At 42.3% G+C, this 18,862-nt stretch overlaps 3 protein-coding genes across 5 annotated transcripts in view; 1 reads left to right on the forward strand and 2 right to left on the reverse strand.

Annotated features, from left to right (window-relative positions):
• Window positions 1-330: 330 nt before the first annotated feature.
• LOC130435232 (RNA guanine-N7 methyltransferase activating subunit-like) lies at window positions 331-867 on the reverse strand. The gene is made up of 2 exons (XM_056765670.1): window positions 597-867; window positions 331-502 (listed from the first exon to the last, which is right to left on the reverse strand). The coding sequence occupies exons 1-2, from the start codon at window positions 737-739 to the stop codon at window positions 388-390; spliced, it is 258 nt and encodes an 85-aa protein (XP_056621648.1). The 5' UTR covers window positions 740-867; the 3' UTR covers window positions 331-387.
• On the forward strand, window positions 435-14,902 carry homer2 (homer scaffold protein 2). 3 transcript variants are annotated; one of them, XM_056765664.1, is made up of 9 exons: window positions 435-525; window positions 3,596-3,752; window positions 10,847-10,978; window positions 11,073-11,165; window positions 11,424-11,581; window positions 11,683-11,824; window positions 11,919-12,029; window positions 12,114-12,194; window positions 13,925-14,902. In XM_056765664.1, the coding sequence occupies exons 3-9, from the start codon at window positions 10,877-10,879 to the stop codon at window positions 14,111-14,113; spliced, it is 876 nt and encodes a 291-aa protein (XP_056621642.1). In that variant the 5' UTR covers window positions 435-525; window positions 3,596-3,752; window positions 10,847-10,876; the 3' UTR covers window positions 14,114-14,902. The 3 variants fall into 3 exon arrangements, with proteins under 3 accessions (XP_056621642.1, XP_056621641.1, XP_056621640.1); XM_056765663.1 differs by lacking the exon at window positions 435-525 and adding an exon at window positions 1,046-1,184; XM_056765662.1 differs by lacking the exon at window positions 435-525 and adding an exon at window positions 1,604-1,773.
• Window positions 14,903-15,864: 962 nt separating this feature from the next.
• The window catches only part of LOC130435228 (WASP homolog-associated protein with actin, membranes and microtubules), a 17,440-nt gene continuing 14,442 nt past the window's right edge, over window positions 15,865-18,862 (reverse strand). Inside the window, exons 7-10 of the mRNA XM_056765661.1 lie at window positions 18,223-18,309; window positions 17,664-17,759; window positions 16,612-16,957; window positions 15,865-16,502 (exon numbers count right to left, since the gene is read on the reverse strand). Of these exons, the coding sequence (XP_056621639.1) occupies window positions 16,222-16,502; window positions 16,612-16,957; window positions 17,664-17,759; window positions 18,223-18,309 (810 nt within the window). The 3' untranslated portion in view covers window positions 15,865-16,221. The remainder of the gene's footprint in view (window positions 16,503-16,611; window positions 16,958-17,663; window positions 17,760-18,222; window positions 18,310-18,862) is intronic.

An 18,862-nucleotide genomic window follows, 5' to 3' on the forward strand; every position in this document is an offset into this window, starting at 1 on the left:
AACGTTAATATAACCCTTCTAGTGCACTGTTACATCACAAATGATTAGTTAGTGCGTTTTTTTACTTTAAACCGATTCAAGCCTTTATGTTTTCTTATATATTAAACATTTTAAAGTTCAATTCCATCGTGTAGATATTTATGTTGACTGAAGCTTAGACCAACAATGAGTTTCACAAAGTGGCAGATTTTAAACATGGCCTATATTAAACCATTAGCCTTATATTATGACGCTAATTTGAGTCAAACTGACAACGTGTTTCAAGCTTCACATCTCAGTGAGGAACATTTTAATAATTTTGTTTACGAAATGATTCAATTTACAATAAGAAACATAACAACCAGCACGTTTTAATAATGATCAGGCAAAAGAAGAAAACATTGAGAGTCACAGGTGTCGGTAATGTGACCTCTGGCTGTGGGAATCGTGAGCGGATTTACGTTCGTCGCCGCGGTCAGACCAGCGCCGGTTGTGGCGCTCCTGCGGCCACTGATCCGGAACTCTGGAGCGAAAACACACGCGCGGGTATTAAATAACACACAGCTATATTATTTTGTTTTTAACAGACAGCAATTGCTCTATTTACTTAACATTACCGTTTATCTCTGCGTCCGCGCGCTCTCCATTCTTCCAGCACCGGCGGTGGATCGGCCGCGCGCTCCCGATACCGCTGAAACTCTGCGTCCTCCGCACAGAACCTGGATGCGAACTGCGCATTATATTCAGCAATGCGAGACATGTCTGCTTTAGAGAAACTCAACGTAAATCCACAGATAAATAACGACACAATCGTGAATTTATTTAGTGAAAAGCGCGCTAATAGCACAGCCAGTCAGCGACGCGTGATGTGCAACTGTTATTTCTGTCCCTCTTGTTTTGTTTAAAGGTTCCGCTCGATTCGGTTCCCTTTCCTTCCCACGCGTCGCAGGTCATTTATATATTATATTATTTGTAAATGAAATGAGACTCTTAATAATTACGTATGTTAATTATTTAATACGACCTCGATGTAGTCGAATGAGGAGTTGTCTGGCACGTCAGCTGTGTTATATACAGACAGCGGGTTTGTTTTCTGTGGCTTTAATTAATAATGCAGATCAGTCGGATCATTTGACGCGCGCGAGTCCAGCGATGAGCCGTTTCGTCTGAATCCTGCAGCGGAACATTTGCGATTCTGCAGAAATGTGAGTCCATATAAGTTTAATATAGCCGTAAAAGAAAGTTTTTAAGCAAAACATGTCGACAAGAGTGTCGATATAAAGCTTTTGAGTGCGTGTGTATAGACTTTAATAAAAGACTTGTCATGGCCCGTGTTATCACAGATGTAACGTTACTTTATGAAACATGCCATAAACGGTATTTAATTGTGTGCTCGTGCCGTAAGTGAAGTGTGTGTGTGTGTGTGTGTGTGTGTGCGCGTTTGTGTGTGTGCGTTTCTGTGTGTGTGTATGTGCGCGTGTGTGTGCGTTTGTGTGGGTGTGTATGTGCGCGTGTGTATGTGCGCGTGTGTGTGCGTTTGTGTGTGTGTGTGTGTGTGTGTGTGGGCAGATCCACGGCGCGTCTCACTGTCGTTCAGTTTGAATTGATGATCGTCTGCATCGAACTCAATGCGCGCGCACACACACAGTCATATATATATATATATATATATAATACCATTTTACAAGAGGCTCAAATTCACGCGTTTCGTTGTGAAAGCTCGACAGAATCCTGGAGTTTAGAAATCTAGAAATATCTGAGAATAGAGATCTGATCTCCAGTCAGTAAAATGGGGTAAGTCTGATCTTAAACTCTTTACGGTGAAATGAAAGTGCAAAGGTTGAAGGTTAACGTTAACGAGTGACGGAATTCAATCTGAAAGTTTATATAAATTACACGTTCAACTGTATTTGACACACGTTGACGTTTGTGACGAGTGTGTGTGTGTATGAAAGTGTGAAGATTGTGTGTTTGTACAGCAGGTAATTTTGTGCTTTTATTGGTGTGAACATTCTGCAGCTTTAACAGAAAAACACCCTGAACATGGAATTATTAACTTCTGCACCACTTTTACACGTATGTGTGTGTGTGTGTGTGTGTGTGTCAAAGAGAGAGAGAATGTTGTGTGGTAGAACAAGCTTGAGCACAGTTGGGTTTCTTAAGAAGCTGTAGGACCAGTTTGTGCAGTCAGATGTGTTTCTGTCACACACAACATCATCCTTGAAGATCACAAGAGCTCAGTCTTAATACACACATTGTGTGTTATTGTTGTCATTTCTTTAAGTAGTGTGTTCTCATTCCGAGTGTTCCTCTAAATAATGAGATTGTGTCCAGTTGCTTTGAATCAGGATGTATGAGGGTTTCCGTGAGATTGTGTATATTTAACTGATGTGTGGTTGTTGTTTAGGCTGTTATAGATTAACCTCATTCAGCACATAACCCTGTTACAGCTCTCTCTCTCTCTGTGTGTGTGTGGTCGAGCGAGGGGCTATATAAAGCCCATCAGACTGCAGCTGATCTTCAGTTCCATGAATGGAGATGTGGGAATGGCCATCCGCTAAGCAACTGCAGGGCATGCGTTACACTACACGTGTGTGTTGAGAGAACTGAATCATAGTATGTCATGTGTGGTCAATGTGGGTCAGGACCAGAGCTTGTGTTACCAGATGGTGTTGATCACTCACAACCATCTGCTTCTCTTCTGTCGAGGACTTGAGCTTCCAGCATGTCACCTGATTTCACTGCGCTTGTGTCACACACAGATGAACGTCAGTGAATGTTGTCAGTGTGGATGTGAGTCTGCTGTGATAGATGAAGGTGTGTTCTCGTGGAGTGTCTGGTGAAGTGAGTGGGCAGATGTGCTGCTGGATCTCGTCTCTGAGGTTTCTGTTCATGTGTTGGGTTTCATGACATCATCAGCAGGATTAGAAGCTTCGTAAGTTTGTGTTTAAGAAGTCAAAGAATGAAGAGGAATGTGTGTTGTGTCCAATAACCTCGCAGATCTCCACCTACTTTTTCTGTCCCCTCCAATCAGAGCTGTGTAAGGTCAGAGTTCATGTGGGAGACTGCGTTTGCAGGTTGAACTGCATTCCTGACGTGTTTGTGCTGAGGAACGTTCTCTGTTGTGATGGGGTGCTTACCTAACCCTGTGAGTCACATGACCGATGTCTATGAGGAAAGAGCAGTGCCTGTTCTCAGAAGTAATGTTGGTGTGTTGCTGTGGAACATGGTGTGGATGTGGTCTTCTCGGAAAGGAACAGGAATGATTTAATTGGCTTTGTGACGGTTAGACACAAAGGATCGTTTCTGATGAACTTAACATTAACTTTTGTAATGTTGATTCTTGATAAGGTCATCAGTCACAATATTGTCTTCAGCGAGACATTTCATCAGGACGTTATGTTTTATATGATTTTAAGACACTAATAAAAACAACCGACTGCCCACCAACAGATGTTTGCTGATGTGAATGATGTCACTGAAGTCAGGTTTCAGGTGTGATTCATGATTGTGATTGGACAAGGATGTCACATATGTTTGATGTTTAATATTTATGATTTTGTTAAGCAGCTGATCCTTGTGTGTGTGTGTGTGTGTGTGTATGTTTGTTTGTCAGGGAGCAGCCCATCTTCACCACCAGAGCTCATGTCTTCCAGATCGACCCCACCACCAAGAAGAACTGGGTTCCGGCCAGCAAACAGGCCGTTACAGTATCCTATTTCAATGACAGCACACGCAACAGCTTTCGCATCATCAGTGTGGACGGGTCAAAGGTCAGACTCATCTCTTACGCCTCACTGTTTCATAACAGCTGTGTGATGTTTTCATCTCCTCTATCTGAGCTTTAGTAGTGTGTGTGTGTGTGTGTGTGTGTGTGTGTGTTTGCGCGTGCGTGTCTGTGTGTGTGTGTGGGCACACACTTCTAACTGAATCATGTCATCATGTATTTCTTCAGCAGTTGTGTTTGAAGTGCAGTGTAATGGTGATGTTGTCTCTACAGCACCACACAGCTCACAAACATACATCGCGGTGCTCTTAGGGTCTCCCTCTGCTGTGGGTGTACCGTTTATGTTGCCATGGAGATTTGGATCCGTCCTTCAGTATGAAGCAGCACTGATGATGTCACAGTACAGACCTGCTGTTGTCACAAGAATCACACACACGCAGTGAGGTCAACACATGTATGTTCGATTTCAAGAACGACACCCAAATCACCCAATCAGAAACAAAGAAACGGTCACCAGACTGGAATGAGTGCGCAACTTTATTTCAGAATAATTAGTCCTTAATAGGCACAAAATCAGTTTTCTACTTTTTAGCACATCGACTTTCCTTTCTAAAAGGAAGTGACATGAATGAACAAAGAGAGCGAACGTTTATTAACCTTTAAAAAACAGAAGACGCCACACTGATCCTAAAACACCCCTCCAATCACAAGAACACATTTGATTGACAAACTTCAGCTCACAACAGGTTTTATTGTGCAAGTCTTCATCTATTGTAGAAAGACCTGTCTGCAACATTTCATTGGTGGTTGAAACAACATGTTTAAAGACAGCTGTAATTATTCCTGTGCTTAAACAGCCCAATATAAGCTGCTTACATGTACATTTAGTGACTTAGCACACACTTTTATCCACAGCCACTCACAGAGAGTTCAGGGAGCAGATGATATGTCATACAGCAATAATACAGTAGGTGCTCATACAAAGTTACTAGTTTCAACAAAAGTCAGAACAACACCTGTTGAAAGAAAGAGAAAGAGAGGGTTAGTGTTTTTTTTTTTCATTTGATTCGGGTTATGTGCTAAAAAGTGAATAAATGTTTATAGACCAGTGGCATCGGTCATAATAAAAAATCTTTGAAGGATCGGTTCTTAAAACATCTGTTGGTTTGGATTCTCATTATTTCAGTCATCAGGTCAGTTGATGATGCTGTTGTTCTGGGTCTTCACTCAATTCTTCAACATCTTGAGACTCTGGCGCTTACGTTACGGCTCTTTTTATTGATTACAAATACGCATTTAATACAATCATTCCAATGAGACTCTTTGCTAAATGTCTCTTTTCTTGTGTACTCTGTGGATTTTGGACTTTTAACAGTCCAGAACACAAGTAGTCAAAGTGAATAAATTATTTGGAGTGTGAGAGGCTGTGTATTGTCTCCAGTGTTATATCCCATGGACTCAAACGACTGTGTTTCACAGAGCGAATCAGTTACAATCTTCAAGTTTGCAGATGATGCTACAATAATTGCTTTAATAACTGATAATAATGAAACTGACTACAGACAAGAGCTATCTACATTGTATTGATGGAGCAGAATCCACTATTTGAAATTGATGGAAAGGTGTTTGACTTTCGATGGGGTAAAAGTGCTAGGATGCCTAACTATTAATGACCAGGCCATGAAGAGTGTTGAGAGGTTTGTGTTTCTGGGAACAACAGTATCTGCATTGTTGAAGTGAAAACTTGAAAGGCATTATTAGGAAATCTCAACACACTAGAGACAATTTTTGAAGACAACTAAAGAAATTCTGAGGATTTAAAGTTGGTATGGTCCGGTTCTACAGAGCTGTCATAGAAATGGTTCTGTCTTTTCTGTTCTGGTGTGGTTTGGCTGCTCAAATGCTAAGCAGCAAAGTCAGATTCAATATATAGTATTATAGCCAAACATCATAGGCTGTGATGATCTTACCATGATTGTGACATGTATGTCTCATGTTTGCATTGCATGATTCCACCCATCCAGCCAGATACTGTATCAAACCATCCCTTTACCCTCAGCAGATTAAAAGGTTTCTTGAATAGTATGATGTCCTTTGTCCTAAACTTATCTGGTTTTGTTGCATCTGTATATCACCTTGTTTAATGGTGTAGAAATAATTCAATAATCAGAAAAAATCTACTGTGGTTGAGCACACAAAGAAAATTCCAGATAAACTGTTATTTGAAAATCAATTAAACAGTTATCATATACACAAGGAATTAGTTGTGGCTACGTTAACCAAAACAGAGCATTTTAATATGAAGACTTGAAGGATAAAAAGGTTAGGAGCCAATGGCCTGGTGGTCAGTGCGGTTGCACAACCTAAATTCAAGTCCCAGCTGAAGGTCCTTTCCTGAACCCACCCCACCCCCTTCTCTGTCCCACTTCACTTCCTGTCGTCTCTCACCCTGGACTGTAAAAATAAAGACGGAAAGGCACCATCAGGTGCTGATTATATTTACAGTTATTACATTACTGATGGGGCTGAGGGGGCTAATGATGCTGAGGGGGCTGATGGGGCTGAGGGGGCTAATGATGCTGAGGGGGCTGATGGTGCTGAGGGGGCTGATGGTGCTGAGGGGGCTGAGGGGGCTGATGGTGCTGAGGGGGCTGATGATGCTGAGGGGGCTGATGATGCTGAGGGGGCTGATGGTGCTCATGGTGCTGATTATATTTACAGTTATTACATTACTGATGGGGCTGAGGGGGCTAATGATGCTGATTGGGCTGATGATGCTGATGGGGCTGAGGGGGCTGATGGTGCTGAGGGGACTGAAGGTGCTGATTACGCTGAGGGGGCTGATGGGGCTGAGGGGGCTGATGGTGCTGAGGGGGCTGAAGGTGCTGATGGTGCTGAGGGGGCTGATGGTGCTGAGGGGGCTGATGATGCTGAGTGGGCTGATGATGCTGAGGGGGCTGATGATGCTAAGGGGGCTTATGGAGCTGATTGGGCTGAGTGTGGTGATGATGGTGAGGGGGCGGATGATGCTAAGGGGGCTGATGGAGCTGATTGGGCTGAGTGTGCTGATTGGGCTGATGATGCTGAGGGGGCTGAAGGTGCTGATGATGCTGAGGGGGCTGATGGTGCTGAGGGGGCTGAAGGTGCTGATGATGCTGATTGGGCTGATGATGCTGAGGGGGCTGAAGGTGCTGATGATGCTGAGGGGGCTGATGGTGCTGAGGGGGCTGATGGTGCTGATGAAGCTGATTGGGCTGATGATGCTGAGGGGGCTGAAGGTGCTGATGATGCTGAGGGGGCTGATGGTGCTGAGGGGGCTGATGGTGCTGAGGGGGCTGATGGGGCTGATGATGCTGAGGGGGCTGATGGTGCTGAGGGGGCTGATGGTGCTGATGATGGTGAGGGGGCGGATGATGCTAAGGGGGCTGATGGAGCTGATTGGGCTGATGATGCTGAGGGGGCTGAAGGTGCTGATGATGCTGAGGGGGCTGATGGTGCTGAGGGGGCTGAAGGTGCTGATGATGCTGAGGGGGCTGATGGTGCTGAGGGGGATGATGGTGCTGAGGGGGCTGATGGTGCTGATGATGGTGAGGGGGCCGATGATGCTAAGGGGGCTGATGGAGCTGATTGGGCTGAGTGTGCTGATTGGGCTGAAGGTGCTGATGATGACAGGGCTCTAGACTGTGACTAATTTGGTCCCAAATGCCACCTTATTTTTCAATGGTGCGACATAAAATAATCAGAGGTTGCACAAGTGCGACCAGCCAATCGAGGGAGAAGAAAAGTCTCCGCAACTCTGAAAGTCTCCCATTCAACAACAGACGCAGATTAGGCCCATATCGTGGTCTAAAACAATCAGCGATTGCGAAAGGCGGACCTCCCTCTGATTGGCCGGGGTCCAGATATTCCTGTACGTGTGTACCAGAGGTCGCGTTAACCGAAAATTCTCTGCCATTGATGGATTTTTTTACCAATGACGGAAAAATCTGAAGGCCGTCCGTAGAGGTGCTCCGATTGATCGGTCGCCGATCATAATCGGCCGATAATCACTGTGGGAAGTATGTTCGGCGGTCTCTAAACGGCCGATCCAGAAAAGCCGATCAGATGACGCAAAATTGAGAGTGATTTTTTTTTTTTGCGCTATGAAAATGGCTTCACCGTCTTGCTATTCTGCAAGGTGTGTGAAATAGACAATGCATTATCAATCTGAAACGTGTGTACTATGCGAATTCCACGATGGGGGAAGCACCCAAAAGATTTTTACACCAACAACCTCTTTAGACATTTGTGGGTTAGTCACGTAAAGGAGTGCGAGTAGTTTTCAAAGTTAGCTAGCGCAGAGTGAGCGCGCAGTTCAGCAGCTCGAGCACCATTCAGCTGCACAGATCGCGTCAACCGAAAATTCATTTTTTCTACAAGTGATGGAAATATCTGAAGGCAATCTGTCATTTTCACGGACTACAATAAAGGCCATTTGTAATTCCCTATTTATCATTTCGTGTCATTAGAATGTGATTGTAAATGGACTGAACGTGATTGTGAGCGGAAGGAGGTAGACTATCGCTAAGGGACGTGTGTTATCTATTCATTATCTTACTCTCAAATGCCTGCTCAGTTTTGCTAAACGCGCATGTGGTCAACCATCACTCCCCGCGTCCCGTGCACCCATACACACAGGCGCGCTGTGGTGCCATCTTTACAGAGTTTTTACCTCATAAAAACGCGTCTTTTTGGATAAATAATAGCTTTCAGTAAGTGGTAAATCCCTCTCACTGCGTTTTCTCCGTTCAGTGAAGCAGCACATATATGACCAAACCACAGCTTTCTTGTGAGTACAAAACAACTTTTACAGGCACCTGTCATTGCTACTGAATGGACATATGAACATAAACATTTGCTTGTAATTAGATTATTATTTTTGGTCCGACAACAGAAACATTGAATAATAAATGAAAAGTCTAAATCTAGCGCAACCTCTCCTCAGCTGTCAGTAACGGAGACATTTTTAAAAGCATCAACCCTACTGCAAGCACAGTAAGAAGCATAAAGAAATATCAGATTATCAGATAAAATAATGTAATAAATTTGCTTTGATCACGGCCACTTTATATTGTGGAAGACAAAATGTTTCTGGGACTTGTCAGAGGCTGCTATGTTTTATGTAAATATGTGGTAACACTTTCCTTACATTTATTTTATTATAAAAGTGGTTTTGAAGCATTGTAATGTACATTTTAATGCATTGTAATGTCTTATAATGTATGAACTGTAATAACAATTATCTATAACACTAAGCAATTCATTGTAACACTACACATTTTAAATTGGTTATAATTCTTCACAACTACATATAATGCATTACAACACACATTATGAATATTAATAATGCATTTTACCCTTTAATAACTCTTTATAATGCATTATACATACATGCTTTAAGGAAAGTGTTACCAAATATGTAACTTACTGATATTCATTTGTTAATTCATGAGAATTTCTCTTCTGGTACTAAGAAAGCTTCAAATAGCTCCTGTAATCGATATCGGTATCGGCCGATACAGCTTTCAGTGATCGAGAATCGGTGATCGGCTCCAAAAATCCTGATCGGAGCACCCCTAGCCGTCCGTCATCTTGACCGATTACAATGAGGGCAAGTTGTAAATCCCCGTTTCCCTTCAGCGTGATATCCTCGCGAAGTGACCTGGGTGTTTTCACCTGTCATTGTTACTGACTAGACATGTGATGCGATCTGGGAAAACCCGTCGGATGTTGCACTGGGACGCGAGAAAGACAGTTCAACTATCACAGTAAACCATATAACATGAAGAATGAAGGAGTATCAATGCACATTTCCCTCCAGTCCTGTGTAAACTATGGCACGCAAAGTTGTTTTATACAATGTTTCGTGAGATGACAGAGTCCCCCATATACAGCACCAGGAGTTATGCCCGCTCCACTGCTCACGCGAGCCGGACCGCGATCGCCAAACATACAAGATATAATCAAAAGTCCAGACACTGCACATGATAAACAGTGTAAAACTTGCTTCATTGCTTATTATTTGTTGTCCGTAATGTTTGTTAGTTTCCTTGTGTAGTGATAATGGATAAAGATAAAGAGCTCTCGTTCTTTAAGTGTGCGCTGCACCATTTTCCTTTTGTTTTATTCAAAAGGTTTTGCACAGCATTTTTATAGACTTCAACACTAGGAAATGTTTTTTTTATTAAATTGTTATTAGAGTAAGTCTCTTACCACTGTAAAGATACTTTTCCTGGTGATACTGGACTGTTGTGCTTTTATTTTCATCACTTAACTTTAAACACGTTTTTCTCCAAATTCCGTTCCTGAACATCATAGCGCTTCAGTCGACCTCAGCCATAACTTCACTTTCATACACAAGATATGAGCAAAATAAAAACTGATTTGGAAAGGGTTTGAATATGGTATCAAAAACTGTATATAAATCCACACCTTGTGCCGGGTTTTCCCAGATCTTATCACACATGAACAAAAACATTAAAAGATTTAATATATAAATGAATATAATAACGGCTTTATTGGGCATTCGGTTGTATTAAAATAAAACAAGTTCCGAGATGCAAGTACAGTGTGATAACGTCACGAACATACTAATTACCACCAACTGAAGAGGGTCTAGTGATGTTCATTAGGTTGGCTAACACCGTCTATCAAACGACTTCATGAGCACAGACGTCAGAGCAACAGGTCTGTGTTTGAGACACGAGGGGACTCTGCACTGCTCCAGAGATATATTAAAGATCTGAGTGAAGAAGTTTTGACAGCCCAACAGCACAGGTCTTAAGATCTTGGCCTTTAGCTTTCCTGATCTTATTTTCCTGGGCACACATCTTCACAGATCTTAAGTGCAGGCGGTGTTGATGGTTGTGAGTGGAGAAGGTCAGGCTGGGCTTTTTTAAAATCTGCAGTCAAACCCATTCAGGTCTTCAGCTAGCTGATGATAGACCACAGAGCTGGGCGATGGCATTTTGTAGCTGGTGATGGCTTTCAGGCCTTTCCACACTGAACTAGGGTGGTTGTATGATGAAATACACCCAATGCAGTTGTGTTTTAAGAATGATGTCTGTGTGCATTAATTTATCAATGTGTTGTTTTTTTCAGGTCATCATCAACAGCACAATCACTCCCAACATGAACTTTACTAAAACATCGCAGAAGTTTGGTCAGTGGGCTGACAGTCGGGCAAACACGGTTTTTGGACTTGGCTTTGCCTCTGAACAGCATCTGTCCAAGGTCTTGCAACACACGCCACACACGCACAGTTCCACACGCCTCTCAAAATTCATTTCTGAGATGATTGTATTCTCTCTCTTTAATGTTTTTGCAGTTTGCTGAGAAGTTCCAGGAAGTGAAAGAGGCGGCAAAACTGGCCAGAGAGAAATCTCAGGAGAATATGGAGACGTCCAGTAACCAGTCACAGGTGACATCAGCATCATCATTCACGTCTTCATGTCTTCCTCACGTCTCTGCTGTCCTCTGTCTGCATCCATGCAAACTTGTACAAGCACTTTAAAAACACACCCTTCAATACAATTGGCAAATTCAAATTACAAGAAAAACAATAAGAGAAGTCGGTCAGATGAAGACCAGTAGCACATGAACACACTCACTCACACATACACAACAAGGATTGATGAATTTGTCTCGTTGAGTCTTATATTTGTGTTCCTCCCGTCAGGAATCTGGGCGTGAAACTCCAGTAGCCAATCTGGTGTCCAGCCTTAATGGAACCGACGATGAGAAGATTTTCCATGATGACCCAGAGACTCCAGTACAGAAGAGTGAGAACGACCTCCTGAAATCTGTTGTGGATCAGAGGATACACGTTGACAGCAGGTGTTGAAATGATCTCATTCCTTCAGTACTGAACCGTATCAACCGTCAGACGTCTAAACACATGCAGTATGTCATTGACTCTGTGTGCTGTCTGATCCTAGAAAGCTGGAAACGGAGCTGAAGACGCTGAAGGAGAGCAACGCTCGTCTGGTGGACGCACTTCAGGAAGCAAACAGCAACACAGACGGTTGGAAGAGTCAAGTGAGCAAATGTCAGGAGGAGAACACTGAGCTGAGGAAGCGAGTGAGTGACATCACAGCTTCACTACTGCTGACCATCATCTCGTATGATCACGTGACCCAATTAAACACGCATTCATGTTTGTGTGTGTGTGTAGGTCTCAGAGCTGGAGGTTCGGTGTCAGGAGGTCAATGTGGAGAGAGAGAGAAATGCTCAACTTACCGTCAGGATTCATGAACTGGAGGCGAATCTACAAGACAAACAGCAGGTGAGTCTCTCTCTGACAGACACACACACACACACGTGTTCCGCGCATGCGTGTCATAACAAGCACGTGTGATTATGTTTTCAGGAACTAGAGAACCTTCGCAAACAGGCAGAAATTATTCCCCAGCTCATGGCCGAGTGTGAGAGCCTTACAGCCAAACTACAGGTAAACTGACACACAGCATATAAACAGACATGAACTCCAAAAATATTTAATTTGGTTATATCAGATTAAGGTTCGTGAGAGCGATTGTTTTGACCTTTTTGGAATGGCACCGCAAGATGTTGTTCGTTTGCAGAGCATAAGGATCTGGCGGGTACATAAATCTGCATAAGTGAATGAAGATAATGAGGTGCAGAACCAGTGGTGGTCTTGTAGGCCAGGAGCAGAGTCTTGAATCTGATGCGAGCGACTATAGGGAGCCAATGTAGCTTAAGAATAGAGGAGTGACGTGTGCTCTCTTTGGTTTATTGAAGACCACTCTTGCTGCTGCATTCTGGATCATCTGTAGAGGTTTGGTCATGCAAGCTGGAAGTCCAGCTAGTAGCGCATTGCAATAGTCCAGTCTGGACTGAACAAGAGCTTGGACTAGGACCTGCGTAGCATGCTCAGATATGAAAGGTCTAATTTTCCTGATATTTTAGAGGATGAATCTACAGGACCGAGTGGTGCTGGCAACCTGATCTGTGAAGTTTAGCTGATCATCGATCACCACTCCCAGGTAGCTGGCTGTTCTTGAAGATGTGATGGTTGATGAGCCAAGTTGTGATGGAGTTTAGGGTCAGACGGGATAAATAGTAGTTCATGAGTTCATGACTTGAGGTCAAAGTGACACATTTGACTTGTATTCAAGAATCACTTCAACTGAATCCCTTAACACGTGACTCTGGGTTTAGGATTGAGTTGGAAATCGCTGTGGATGAAACCATCTGCCAAATGCATAAATATAAATGTGAATGTAAAGTTCAGCTGCACAAAACCTATGTGAATAAGTTTCACTGACGTCTTTGTTCAGAAGAAATTATATATTTAGGGAATCCTAAGCAAAATGCTTTCACAATAACTATAATACACATATCAGTATTGACATATCAAAAATGTTTACTGTCACTATAGTAATTTTTTACAGATAGTCTTATAGATAAATAAATGTAGTTAAGTTTTGTGAAATCTTGAGAATGATCAAATCAATATTTCAACATTTATGTAATATTTAACATCTGTGAACACAACATAAGATGATTCAATCTTTCTGTTTTATTAACTTTTTATCTTCTTATCAGATCGATCTTTTATTTATATTTCAGGACTCAGTTTTAACAAATGAAATGTGTTTTAAAGAAGTTGCAGCTTTTGTTTGTCCCGGTTCATCATTGCAGCTGTCTGCATTCCATCCGTACGTCTAACTTTAGACCTGTGAAGTGTCTCACTAGAACCTCTCGAGCCCAGAATGTTCATATACACCAGCAAACATCTGTGAAACACTTCAATAGAGTCGAGATGGTTGCAGAGAAAGAGTTTGTTTGTTCGTTTGTTCGTTGTCTAGCTGGATGATTGTCTGGTTTATATTGGTGATGTCATGACAGCTTACCTGTAGCTCAGCGGTAAGAGCATTGCGTTAACAACGCGAGGTTGTGATCCCAGGGGATTGCACATACCTAAGTATAAATGTATAGGATAAAGCAATGTAAGTTGCTTTGGATAAAAGCTTCTGCCAAATGCCTAAATGTAAATGTCATGACTGTGGGAGGGGTTTGCTCGCTCATGTGAATCATTATCCAGCCCTGCATTTGGAAACGGTTGAATTCAGTGGAGTGCATAAAATATCTATATACGTCTGACATCCTGTTTGTGTTTTATAACCATCTGTGTGTGTGTGCGTGTGATTATTCTAGGCGGCAGAAGTGACCAACAGAGACATGAGTGAGAACATGAAGCTTCTACAGGCTGAAATCGACACCAACCAGCAGAAAGAGAGAACCATGAAGATGGAACTGAAAAAGTTCATGGATGTTCTGGATGGAAAGATTGATGAGTTACATGAAGTTCGCCAGGGGATGTCGAAACTGGGCATTAATAACTAAACACACACACACACACACACATTCTCTGTTGGCTCTGTGCATGTTTGTCATGTATGACTATTGATGGTCTGAGTCACACACAAACACACACGGGTGTATTCTGGTACTGTTGGACTGAAGGGAGATCTCAGGGCTTCATGCGGTGTGGAATTGTTTGATATGCACACGCATGCATGAACTGCAAAATCACAAAGTGCCTGACGGTGGCGCTCTCTGGAGTGTTCGCCAGCCCACTGATGATAATAGCTCATGGGGTTTGTTTGAAGGAAAAAAAATGTCCCGTTTTACATGAGGCTGAACAGCCGATTCTGCAATATTGGCCTCAGGCAACAGGACACCGCTGTGTGTTTGTTTTTGCATAAAGAAAATTCTTTCTTATTCTGGTGAAATGATGATAATATGAGCCAAATCTGCTACAATGTTAAAGAAATGTTGCTTGTATGATGCAGGTTGTTTGTCATGTGCCCCCCCACTTCTGCTGATCCTGTGTGTGTGTGTGTGTGATGTCAGTTGGGTGATGGGATAATTTGTATGTGTGCTTTTTTTAGAATAATCTCTACCTTTCCTGAGTCTTTGATGGAAGGTTAGAGTCTCTCGGCTCTGCGGGTTTGTTTCTTTAAGCTTCACATTGTGGCTGGTGTATTAACATGTGTATTGCTGTCACACACACATACACACACTTGTACTGAAAACTTTAAAGACACTTGACACTTTCCCTCTCTCTGAATCAAACTTTTGTTGATCAAAATTCTAAAATGAATAATTGTTGAAATATAGTTTCTAAAGGAAGTCTGTGTGCTGTGGTTTTTTTATGACTGGATTTACGAAGGTATTTTCTGTGTATGTTGATTTTTGTATAGTGTGAGACACTTACAGACAAGCAGTAGGCGTCCCGTTCTCGCCCTCTGATTGGTGAGAGGATGAGTTGCCTTAGCAACCTGCATCCCACACACGCTGATATTGATTGTGTCACTATTATGATATTGGATAAAGTGTCTGCTAAATGTAAAGATAACTTCATTTATTTACTATAAGAATCTAACAACACACATATTTTACTATTTAAAATGTATATCGGGTAGTCTCTGCTTATTATTTAACCTATTTTATAATGGACCATGGATGCATTCTTCAACAGGACTAAAAGTATAACAGGACTGGATATTTAACACCCATTATGATATATACCTGCATTGTAATCATGCTACATGCATGTGGACATCAAGCACATTTTAACACTACTAACGGACTGTACTTTTCAAATAAATGCTAAGAAATCATTAAGGTAACAGGGCTGTATGTTGATATATTGTGGTTTTGAGATATTTGCACTGAAAAAAGAACTTGTAGAATTTACTTAAAATTTTGCATGCACATTTTTCAATTGAAGTTAAACCGGAATCAAGTAAAATCTACTGAATAGTACATTTCACATTTGTTACAATATTAAATAAATATGACAAGAGAACACATATTTATCAAGTTAAACAAACATGTGGCTTACTCAAACTTCACAGTTTACTTACTTTTGGTATTGAAATATAACACAGGCTACTCTTATTTAGACAAGCAAGTAAAAAGAGACTACTGGCATCAATATGGCATGGGGCTAGCACAGTTATTGCTCATTGAGGGTGGAAAATACTTCAAGACTAACTTTGTCTGCTAACCTTAAACATTTGAGTATTGCCAGCTAACGCTCTCTTCTCTAAAATTGCTTAAATCTGTATATTTAAAAAAGGAGCTTCTAAAAATATCAGATTATTTTATTGAAATTCAGCAAATCATTTACATAATCCATTTCACAGCAGACGTTAGAAACCTTTTCAATCCTGATCCGGCACTGCAGCATCTTCAATGTTTTAAAATAAAAAACATCAGATGTCAGCAAAACAATAATATAATTATATTATAATTAATAATAAATAAGTTTCTACTAGCAACTTAAAGTCTCATTAACCCAACCTGTTATATTTGATATAAGGTTGATTCTAAAGGGTTCAAAATAAAAGGCTTTTCCACAGAATAAAACTCAATGTTGACTGAGGATGAGGTTTTATTACTCCGTGTTTAGCTTTTTAATCTCTTGGAGAGGCGGTCGTCTACATTTAAGAGTCCCATTCGCCAGAAGGCATATCTGAACTTTCTTCATCATCAGAATCATTGGTGACCTTCTTCATTCTCAACATGGCAGCTTTAATGCTTCGCTCCAACTCAGAGTCCGCGGCAGGGGCGGGGCCGGCAGAGGGCGGGGCTTTCTTCAGTGCCACACCCTGGCGGATGGCTGTCATGATGCTGTCTCTGACATCCACGTGCTCCGTGTGATTCGGGACTTTACGCAGTTGCTTCTGACCTCGCTGCAGGGACGCTAAAAGCTCATCCATTAAACCTGCAGCAGAAAGTTTCCTGTGAACGTGTGCTTTGACTTTTAATATACATTTTTACATTAATAAACTCGTAAAAACAGACTCAAGTGTTGAATCAGTACTTTTACTCACCAGTGTTTTGCTCCAGAGCGTTTCTTTTAGGCAGCTTCACGCCAATTGGCAGAGCAGGAAGCAGAGGTAGGGGTGGCGGGGGAAGAGGCGGGGCAGGAGGCAGGGGAGGAGCTTGGGGAGGAGGAGGGGCTTGAGATGTAGGAGGAACCTGGGGAGGAGGTGTCTGGTCTGGAAGCAGTATCTCCACAGGGATATCCCTTGGCTTCATGGCCCGAGCCTTCTTGCAGAAGTCAGATTTTTGCGGTCCCAGACTTATGATCGACAGAGGCTGTGAGGAGTCGTCATCGTCGTCATGTGACGTCGGCCTCGCCTGAGCAGCCTTTAACACACACTTACCCTGATGCCTCTGAACTCACACACACACACAGAGAGAGAGAGAGAAATAATTAAATGAAGCAATGATGACGACGTTCATACACACTGTTAACCCAAATGAGTTCTGTAAGCGCATCAAAAGTCTTGCGCTTAGAAATGCTGAGTTCAACTTTCATATTTTGTTTACACTTAAAGTTACACAATTAAAAGTACACAAAGATGAACAGTCATGTTAACTAATTTTTCTGAACTTTGACTTAAGAAAATCTGAATAAATAAGAGTGATCTCTGAACACAGTTGACAAACACGCATCAAGTTTGTCACGTGACCTCTCACAGTCTAAACACAAGTAGCTGTCATCTAAACAACAGTCTCAACAAAACCGTAAAGATTCTTTGATTCTTTCACATGAAACAACTATTTACTCTCCTAACGCAGGCTGATGCAATGCATGCTGGGAACTGGAAATCCTCCTCAACCGCTCTTTATTTGGACAAGGAGCTAAATTCTTTTTTCAGACTCCCACAGTAATGTTAAAATAAACAAAACCTGCTGTAAAATGTGACGTTTATTCCACAAATAGTTCAAGTTCAAGAAAGAAATCAGATTCATCTGATGATGGAGGGCTGGATGAAAGCCAGATGAAAATATCTAATCATTGAATTATTATGAACTTTAATCTATTGAAAGAATCCTTTCTTACATTGCTCATGAAAAGTCAAATGACAAGACACACCGTTCTGAAGCTGCGGAGTCTGTTAAGAGTTTTCTCTCTCTCCATCTCTGCCCACTCCTTCATCTGATGCTCTTCTTCTCTCCTCTTCTCTCGCTTCTGAACACAAAACACAACACGAGCTCAACAGAACACTGAAAGAAAGAACCACATTACACTAGTTTCAGTGATTTATAGTTCTGTACTGAACACTGTGCATTCTGGGATGGCACACAACACTCATTTTATTTCAGGGGAGACAGAGAAGACGTCGCTGCAGTCACAATAAAAGCACATGTTCAGGTTGATGTTTCACGCTTTCATTTCATTCTTTTCATATGTTTACTCACGGAGGGCAATAACAAGCTCTCTGATAAAGGGTTAGAAAGGGTGCAATGCATTCTGGGACTGTGACCCCTGCTGGACTCCTGAGGGTTTGACACAGGTTCAGTCGTCATGGCAACTCAGCCAGCCCACAGATGCCCACGAGATCCTGCAGCACTTTAACCGTGACTCATTATGGGATGCTCCGTGTAACCATGTAGTGGGCTGCGGTTACCATGGTAACAGGCAGATTACTCACCAGCTGTGCGGCATGGTGTTGGTGTTGCTGCTGGGATTTCTGCAGTACTGAACCCTGCTGCTGCTTGTGAGCCTGAACACACACGTCCTGCAGACACACACAAGATACACACCTTCAGTGAGCGTGTGCGTGTACTGGTTAAGGCATGTTTGTGAGGACATTTTTGACATTTCACTGGTCCTCACTAAATAAAAATGCACATGATTGGCTCAAATAGTGTTTGTCTTTAAATGCAATAGAGGACACGTGTGTGTGTGTGTGTGTGTGTGTGTGTGTGTGTGATTATTAGGTTAGGGGATAGAATAGATCAGAAGCCTGATAGATAATCAATGAAAGTCTATGGAATGTCCTCATAAGTATACTCAAACAAACATGTGTGTTCGAGATTGAGTGATGCGCGTGCGTGAGAGAGTGAGTGGGCGAGTGTGTGGGTGGGTGGGTGTGTGTGTGTGTGTGTTTATGCGCGTGAGTGAATGAGTGAGTGTGCGAGTGTGTGCGCGTGAATGAGTGAGTGTGCGAGTGAGTGAGTGAGTGAGTGAGTGAGTGTGCGCGTGAATGAGTGAGTGTGCGAGTGTGTGCGCGTGAATGAGTGAGTGTGCGAGTGTGTGCGCGTGAATGAGTGAGTGTGTGCGCGTGAATG

This window comes from Triplophysa dalaica, chromosome 14 (assembly GCF_015846415.1).
Source record: "Triplophysa dalaica isolate WHDGS20190420 chromosome 14, ASM1584641v1, whole genome shotgun sequence".
Classification (NCBI taxonomy): Eukaryota; Metazoa; Chordata; class Actinopteri; order Cypriniformes; family Nemacheilidae; genus Triplophysa; species Triplophysa dalaica.

Coding starts and splice junctions, on each gene's coding strand:
- homer2 (XM_056765662.1), top strand. Junction 11,166..11,423: donor CGTCCAGTAACCAGTCACAG/GTGACATCAGCA, acceptor TCCTCCCGTCAG/GAATCTGGGCGTGAAACTCC. Junction 11,582..11,682: donor AGGATACACGTTGACAGCAG/GTGTTGAAATGA, acceptor GTCTGATCCTAG/AAAGCTGGAAACGGAGCTGA.
- LOC130435232 (XM_056765670.1), bottom strand. CDS start 739: ATGTCTCGCATTGCTGAATATAATGCGCAGTTCGCATCCAGGTTCTGT. Junction 503..596: donor CGCGGACGCAGAGATAAACG/GTAATGTTAAGT, acceptor TTTTCGCTCCAG/AGTTCCGGATCAGTGGCCGC.